Here is an 8,945-nt window from a genome sequence, read left to right on the forward strand (position 1 = left end):
CTCACATCCAAATCTGAAGGGAGAACCACCAGCTAAGCTAACTATTAAGTGGGACCTACACAACTAAGCAAAACACGGCTCCGTGGTAAAAAACGTAGTCGACACGCACGCGTGGGCTTCATTAACCTCTCCGCAAATACCGACTTTTTTTATTTTAAGATAAAAATCATCAGTACACAGTTGCCCCAAACCCCAAGAAAATCACAAAATTAATATTAGAAAAAGCCAACAAAATTTATAGATCTAGCAACATCTACACGCACAAAAACAATTGATAATAATAATAATAAAAAAGTAGAACATGCTATAAAATCAAGAGAGAGAAAGCAAGAGAGCTCTGACTCTGGCTGCTGCCTAAGCTTTTACGGTCATTGCTTCTATTTTCTGGTACTTCTTATTTCTTCGCTTCTCATCCACTCTTTTTTTTTCTTCTAAGTTTCAATCCTTTTCATTTGGTTAAGCTGTGGTTGTGATTAGTTTATAATTTGTTTTGTTTTTTCTTCTGGTGAGTTGAGGTGTAATCAGTGTGAGTTTTGGGCTTTTGAGTGAGGATTCCATGTGGGTTTTTTTTTGTATTGAGTTTAGGGTTCTTAAGAGTCTAAAGTTTACTTCTTTGGTCTGATTTCAATTTTGCTAGTTTTTTTTAGGGTTTGATGTTTATTATTGTGTTAGTCCTAATTTCAAAAGCAACCGTCCAGTCTTTTATTTATGATCAGGTTTTTTCAAGTGGATTTAAATAACTTAATTGTTTAAGTATGATTTTTGTCTTTCAATCTTTTTTTTTCCCGTGTAAAGATTGTATTTTTGTCCATCTGGAATTTTAGAATTAAGCATTTTTTTTTTGTGTGATTATTATGTAATGAGTTGTCTAAGTGGTGTTTTTAACATTTGATTGATTCATAGTACAATGAGATGTAGTAATTTAGTGGAAGCTACTTTGATTTTTGAATGTAACTGGTACTTTTCTATTTGTTTGGCCACAAAGAAAAGAAAGCAAAAGTAACGAGATTACAAGTTTTTAATATTAAGTCCGCTTTGCTAAGGACATGGAAATGCAGCACCTGCTAATCTTATGACCTTCAAACTCCACACGATTTTTCTTAAAGCAGATCCATCTTTGTCCTAAGGCATGCATATTTGTATTCTTTTTGTGTAAATTAATGCCTTTTATTTCTTTTTTTTTAAGTGAGTAGATCTATCTATTTCATGTTACTTTGTGCAGCTCTGCCATCACCGGGGAGCTTTCCTGTAAAACTTACTGAAATTTGATACTAAATAAGCTCTTGATCATGTGTTTGTTTCTGTTTAAGATGATTGAAATTTTTTGTCTTGTTGCTCCAAATATTTTCTTTTCCTAAAGAGTGCTCATGCTAGGCATTTTGCTTTCTAATTAACCAAGTAGTTCTTATTAGCAAGAGCTTATTTCCCATTTCAGGTTTTCTCCTGCAAAGATGTCATCTTGCAAACAAAGTTTGTGGTTGCCCATACAAGCGATTCTGTACTGATATGGCACTATTGGCTTGCCTTACTGGTGCAGTTGACCCAAATGGACAGGAATCTGGGGAAAGGCATGACAGATCAGCAGAAAAACTATGAACAAGTTCGATATAATAACATGGAAGCTAGAAATGAAGGGCTGGGGTCTGTAAACCAAAGGTTTTTTCATGATCCATCAGCTAATATTAATACTAACATGCGACCTCCTGACTACAACATGTCAATTGGAGCTAGGCCTGTGCTAAATTACTCCATTCAGACTGGTGAGGAATTCGCTCTTGAATTTATGCGGGAGAGGGTGAACCCCAGGCAACAGCTCTTTCCAAATGCTTACGTTGATCCTAATAGCACAACTAGCTATATGGAACTAAAGGGCATGTTGGGAATATCTCATACGGGTTCGGAAAGTGGGCCTGACATCTCTACGATAAGCACAGTAGAAAAAGCCCGGAACCAGGAGTTTGACCGGAAGGGATCTTCTGTGCATGAAGACCAAAGTTATTATGATCCTGTCCGACCGGTACCACGAACCTCATCAAGAAATGACAGCAGTCGAGGAATTCATGGTTATACATCTTCAGGAGCCTCTGATAGTTCATCATCAAAGGTGAAGTTTCTCTGCAGCTTCGGTGGTACAATTTTGCCTCGTCCGAGTGATGGAAAGCTGAGATATGTTGGGGGTGAAACACGCATTATCCGGATAAGCAAGAATATTTCTTGGCAGGAGCTTATGCAGAAAACTTTGGCAATTTACAATGAATCTCACACTATAAAATATCAACTTCCTGGTGAAGATCTTGACGCTTTGGTTTCTGTATCCTGTGATGAGGATCTTCAGAACATGATGGAAGAATGCAATGTATCAGAAGATGGGGGATCGAAGAAGCCTAGGATGTTCTTGTTTTCTAGCAATGATCTAGAGGACTCCCAATTTGGCCTGGGAAGTGGAGAGGGTGAGAATTCTGAGATTCAATATGTAGTTGCTGTAAATGGTATGGACTTGGGTTCAAGGAAGAATTCAATTAATCTGGTAAGCGCATCAGGGAACAATTTGGATGAGTTACTCAGTCTTAATGTTGAGAGGGGCAGCAGTGGAGTTGCAGCTCAATTAACTGGAAGTAATGCTCCATCTTCAGCTGTTAATATGCTGCCTTCAACAACCCAATCTTCTCAACCAGCACTGACGAGTTCATCTAGTGCCCATGAATCTAATTCACAGCCTTACCATGGCCAGAAGATGCATCATGGAGATGCCAGCCAGCATCCAGTGTCCTCCATGCAACCTATGGAGAGCTTCCTTCAGATGGATGAAAAGGGGACCAATCCATTGTCGGGCCCAATTCAGTATGGTTTTGGCTCACATCTCCCTATCCATGCAATGGTTGGGGAAAATCTAATGGGAGTGCCTTTCCGCATGTATCCAACTCAACAGGGGGTTTTGGCAGAAGAGAAACCGTACAATGGCTTTCATGTGCAAAATGCAGAAGCATCTGTAAAGGATGCAAAACTGAAAAGAGAGAGCTCAGGACACAAAATAAATGAACCTGAGAAAGTTCAAACTCTGGATAAGGAGGCAAGAATAAAGGAATTGAAAATGAAACGAGATGATTCATTCCAGAAGCTTAATGAAACTGTTAAAATTCAGGCAGTGGAAAATGATACCGTTTCCTTGCATCCATATGATAGTTCCATTCCAAATTATACTTCTAGAGAAGAAGTATTGGTTGCCAATTCAACACCAGAAGTAGGATCACCTCTGCTGCTTATGAAAAATAATAAAAGCCCCCATGAACCTGTACTGAATTCGATGTCCACTGAAACTGTGACCGAAGGGATAAAGAATAATGGGGATGACCATTTTCACTCATCTGGTGATCCATTTGCCCCAGGATATGGGGGTTCTGAGGCTGATCCAACAGATTTTAGCTACCTCGAACCATCTGTGGCTCCTCATCGGGTTTTTCATTCTGAGCGAATTCCCAGGGAGCAGGCAGAATTAAATCGCTTGTCAAAATCGGAGGATTCCTCTGATCCTCAGATTCTAATAACTCAAGCACGTTCTGGTTGTTCTCAACCACTTATAGAATCAATTGATAAGTTGCACGAAGGAAATGTGGCTTCCCAGACTGACCAGTCCCACCCATCTGCAAAATTGTGTTATGCAAAACCTCAGACTGTTGAAGATGGACTTGCACAGTTTGAGAAGTATAAAGAATTTGCTGATAACATCGGTACAGTAAATCCCAGCATTGCTCAAGGTCTTGGGTCAAATGTGCAGAAATCTGACTCAAGACGTGTTGTTTTTAATCCAGTGGATGATTATGAAGGTTTCCAGGTTAAAGGCAACTATACTGATCTCTCTATCAATGATAACGAAACAGTTGGGTTGACACATCCAACAGCAAGTCAGGGAACTTCCAGTAAGCACCCAGAAGATCCTGCTTTGGGGCCTCCAGAGTTTGAAAGAACTGAGACTGTTTCTGACAATAATAATGGGAACAACACTAAGGTGAATGTGCAGCCTTTGGCATGGACAGAGAGCCCAGTGAGAGCTGTATCTGAGGGGGATCCCAGCATTGGTGTTGGCACTCTTGAGAAGAAAGACATACGAATCGATATAAATGACCGGTTTCGTCCTGATATCCTCTCTGATATTTTCTCACAAGCCAAAATCCATGAGAATGTGGTCAGTCCAATTGTTGATGGAGCGGGCTTGAGCTTGAACATGGAGAATCATGATCCGAAACACTGGTCTTACTTTCGGAAATTGCAAGATCAGTTTGTTAGGAAAGATGTTTCCCTTATAGACCAAGACCATTTGGGTTACTTATCCTCCCTTACAAATGATGAAGGAGGGACGCTCATTGATTATAGTTATCCACCTTTAAGGTCTGATGGAGTTGCCTTGCCTCACATTGAGGAAGATGTTCAACAAGAGACATCTGGTGTTGTTGGGCTGAACACCATGGATTCCCATGCAGATTATGGTCATTTTGAGCTGAAGGAAACTGAGAGTGCGCAATTGGATGGGGTGAATGCTAGAATACCAGAATCAGAGTATGAGGTACTTTGATGAGTTTTTTTTTTGTTTCATCTGTTTGATAATCGAAGTGTCTTTACCTTCTTGCTATCATTTCACCAGACATTCTGATTTTCTTAATGCTGTCAGGGTGGGAAGTTGGACATTCGAAACACCGGTGCACATCTTGTTGACCTTTCCTCAGGAGAGTTTGATATTAGCACCTTGCAGGTAATTTCTTTCATTTTTCCTTAAACTATGGCTGTGCCATGTGCAGAAGCTGAAAATTTTGTTGGTTGCAGACTCATTTTACATTTTATTAGATTATTGTTTGGAAATTCTCATGTGAAAATCTCATTAGTTTCCAAGGTACTATTGTAGTTGAACAGAAGAGTATTGATAAAGCATTGTTGGACTGGAAAATGCAAAACTTGTATCTAGAATCTGCTCTGATGTCTTTTGCAGAAACCATAAGAAATGAAAAGGAGAAAATAAGTATTGTAAGTGAGAAATGGACTGTTTTGCACCACCTACTGCCCTCCAGGAGGGGGAAATGCAAAACTTGTATCTAGAATCTGCTCTGTTTTCTTTTGCAGAAACAATAAGAAATGAAAAGGAGAAATGGACTGTTTTACACCACCCACTTCCCTCCATGAGGGTGAGACCCATGGTTGACAGTTCAACCAACTGGAGGTGTTGTTTCTGGGGTGGCAAATGTGAAGTAACACGGGTTGTGTTTCCCTCCTGACACTGCTTTCTTCACTGTAGTGGATATAGTAACATGCAACCTAAACACTGGCAATGTTTGACTAGAGAATTTTGGTGTTTTGTTCCACGGTGATGCTCTGCATTTTCAAACTCATTTCAAGAAGTCCTACGCAGTTTAAATTATGAATAAAACTATATGAAACAATATGATGTCTCATGCTTACTCGGAATCACTTTGGCATATCCAGACATTCTTTTTGAATGACCTAGTGGACTCGAATTCCTGCTGTTTCATTCACTTTTTTGCACATATAGATGCATAATGAGACATCTAGTGACTTGCTAGTCATGCATTATATTGGATGTTTTTTATTTTTATTTTTTTTAAGACTCCCTACCTTTCTTCATTATTATTGGAGCTGTCATTGAGGATTTCTTTTAGTTGTATAATTTTTTTGTCATCACAGATCATAAAAAATGAAGACTTGGAAGAGTTGAAAGAATTGGGGTCTGGCACTTTTGGTACTGTTTATCATGGAAAATGGAGGGGTACGGATGTTGCTATTAAGCGTATAAAAAAGAGCTGTTTCACAGGCCGTTCATCGGAACAAGAAAGATTGGTGAGCTTCCGTTCTTTCTATTGATTTTTTAATTGAAATTAAGCATGAAAATAGTTGACTTTTGTAAATAAGGCAGTTTTACATGTGATTATCAATGAGACTTCCGATTGGAATTTGCCCAATATTTCATTTTTTAGTTTCTAGAACTATTTATTAGTTCAAGATCCCTCTTACTAACTGGGATCAAAGAATTAGCACATCTGTATTTCTCAAAACTTTTATGAACTTATAAACTATAATCTAATAATCAAGTCAATTCCTTGATTATAAGAGCTTATAAGATCATTTCAAACTGGACAAGACTAGAGTAGCCTTGTGTACATCCTCATTTACAAGAAAAGTCATTTGTATCTAAAAAATACTGTAAACATTACATATTACCCTCCATTGTTACATTCTATTTAGGACTAAGAATAGATGTAAAACAAGAAAGACTGGTGAGCTGACTTTCATTCTATTGACTTTTTGTTATGAACAATTAAGCATGTAAATGGTTGACTTGTAAGTAAGGAAATAATAAAGCAGTTGTTAAACCTTATTTTTTGTGTCCAAGATCAAATTTGGATTAGAAGGCTTGAATGCGATCCATCTCAGATACTTTGAATGTCTTAACTTTTAGCTTGATGCAGCTGCTGCTGTAGTGTTTCAGTAACCTTCAGTTAAATGAAAGAAACGAGAATTTTCTTTCATACTGCCTGGTAAAGGGTAGGTTCTTTTTCACGTGAGTGAACAGAGTGGGTGTGGTTTTCATGAGTGGAGTTTTACACAATTATGTGCAAGTTGATCAACATGGTAAACTATCTGCCAGAATATCAAGAAGAATAGGGATCTGTTCCATACTTGTCTCATTCTGCATCCATAAACAGTGCTTATATTTTTTTCAGACCGTGGAGTTCTGGCGTGAAGCTGAAATTCTCTCAAAGCTTCACCACCCCAATGTAGTTGCATTTTATGGAGTGGTTCAGGATGGGCCCGGAGGAACACTTGCCACTGTGGCAGAGTTCATGGTAAATGGCTCTCTTAGACATGTTCTACTTAGCAAGGACAGGTAAGATCTCTATATGTGTTTGTGGATGCTGTACTGTTTTCATTTCACTCTCTGTTAGCGTCGTTGTTGTTTAATCTAACCTTCATGAATGTCTAGGCATCTTGATCATCGTAAGCGTCTCATTATTGCAATGGATGCAGCTTTTGGAATGGAATATTTGCATTCAAAGAACATTGTGCATTTTGATTTGAAATGTGACAACTTGCTTGTCAACCTGAAAGATCCTTTACGACCTATTTGCAAGGTAACTGTGATACTGTTGCTGTTTGAGTAGTTTCCATTTATGATGATACATGTTTCTTATCCAACAGCCTGATTTCTGAAATCTTATTTACTTAGCAAGCAGCAAGGTGGTCTAGCGAATCTAATGTTTAACATAAATGCTTCTGTTTTTGCAGGTAGGTGATTTTGGTTTGTCAAAAATCAAAAGGAATACCTTGGTTACTGGTGGTGTAAGGGGAACTCTTCCATGGATGGCTCCAGAACTCCTGAATGGTAGCAGCAGTAAGGTTTCTGAAAAGGCAAGTAACAAATTTCTTCCATGTTGCCTGAAGTGAATATTTACATCCCTGTCAGATTTTGTTTACCATGATTTTTTTTTTCCCTTCAAGCAAGGCAAGTTATCAAGACGCTTATAAAAAGGACATGAGACTTTGTTACATGAGTTTCGACATATTGTTTCTCCTGGTCAATTCACAACAGTAATTATGCAATTAATGCTTGTAGCTTCTTCACTTATTGGCAGGTTGATGTGTTCTCTTTCGGCATTGTCTTATGGGAGATTCTCACTGGTGAAGAGCCTTATGCCAATATGCATTACGGAGCAATCATAGGTATGTATGAAACATTCTTGTTACATCACAGAGTATTACACTTTTGATCAACCATTGCACACAGCGTGATAATATGTTCCGCAGGTGCTGAAGTTTGGGCCTTCCATGTTCTTTATCCAATTTTTTTCTGTATTTTAGATTTTTTTAAGAGTTTAGGAATATTGGTTTGAGGGTTGTAACCTCTTCTATAAATTGTTGTTTGCCGATAAATGTGTCACACAACTTCTTATTGATACTGGAATTGCTTTGTTATTCACATGTCTCTTTGTTGTTTTGCTGTGTACCCTCTCCTTTGCAGGAGGCATAGTTAATAACACTCTGAGACCACCTGTACCGAGCTTTTGTGACTCTGAATGGAGATTGCTAATGGAGCAGTGTTGGGCACCCGATCCCTTGGCCCGTCCATCATTCACAGAGATTACCAGACGCTTACGTGTCATGTCAGCAGCATGTCAAACTAAACAGATACCCAAGTAGTGATGCCTGTCAATCCCTTTGCTATGCCTTTTTGGCCAATTGTCATGAAATACAATCATAAGATTTTATTTCTATTTATTTCATAAAAGGTTGTGTGTAGAGTTTTGTGTTGTGCAGGAACATGGAGAAATTCTTGGAGAAATTAAACTTAATGTAAAGCTATTATTTTTGTCAATAGTAAATACAAACTTCAAATTTGAGCTCCATGTATAATTAATACGCTCTGCATTCGGTGTTTGTGCATAAGGTGGAGAGCATTCTTCTGGCTCATTGTTGGCTCCCCACCAAATTCTTAGAAGCAACTGTTGATTTTTTTCTGTTGCAAGCTGAGTATGGCCTGCATTAGCAGTAACTATAGGGGATGATACATGCAAGAGGGGCAAGGGCTTGGGATTTAGTGTGAGGGAATTCAACAATACAGAGTAAGAGAGGGAAGATTGGAAGCAAACTACGGATAATTTCAATTTCACGCCTGAGTTGCTCTGCTGACTTTATGTGAACATCGGGCTACCATGCTCACAGCACTTTGCCTTTTCCAATTTCCATTCTACATTCACTTTTAATATGCTGTTAGACTCGTAAAAAAAATAAAAAATTCAAGCATACCATAAATTCTGTAAATCTTCATGTTGATATAGACTCTTGAACACAAATTGATCGAATAACTATTATTCCACTTAAGTAATGAGCTTAAGCTTGGCCTCTTCATATGAATAGGAAGATGAAACCGATAGGCCTTTTCA

General features: G+C 38.4%; 1 protein-coding gene across 1 annotated transcript; it reads left to right on the top strand.

Annotated features, from left to right (window-relative positions):
• The first annotated feature begins 203 nt into the window (after positions 1 to 203).
• Positions 204 to 8,402, top strand: LOC18094000 (uncharacterized). Its single transcript, XM_006368150.3, has 9 exons — positions 204 to 387; positions 1,436 to 4,561; positions 4,667 to 4,747; positions 5,692 to 5,844; positions 6,729 to 6,892; positions 6,989 to 7,136; positions 7,291 to 7,413; positions 7,638 to 7,725; positions 8,024 to 8,402. The coding sequence occupies exons 2-9, from the start codon at positions 1,547 to 1,549 to the stop codon at positions 8,200 to 8,202; spliced, it is 3,951 nt and encodes a 1,316-aa protein (XP_006368212.3). The 5' UTR covers positions 204 to 387; positions 1,436 to 1,546; the 3' UTR covers positions 8,203 to 8,402.
• Positions 8,403 to 8,945: the final 543 nt, after the last annotated feature.

Source organism: Populus trichocarpa, chromosome 1 (assembly GCF_000002775.5).
Source record: "Populus trichocarpa isolate Nisqually-1 chromosome 1, P.trichocarpa_v4.1, whole genome shotgun sequence".
In the NCBI taxonomy this organism is placed as follows: Eukaryota; Viridiplantae; Streptophyta; class Magnoliopsida; order Malpighiales; family Salicaceae; genus Populus; species Populus trichocarpa.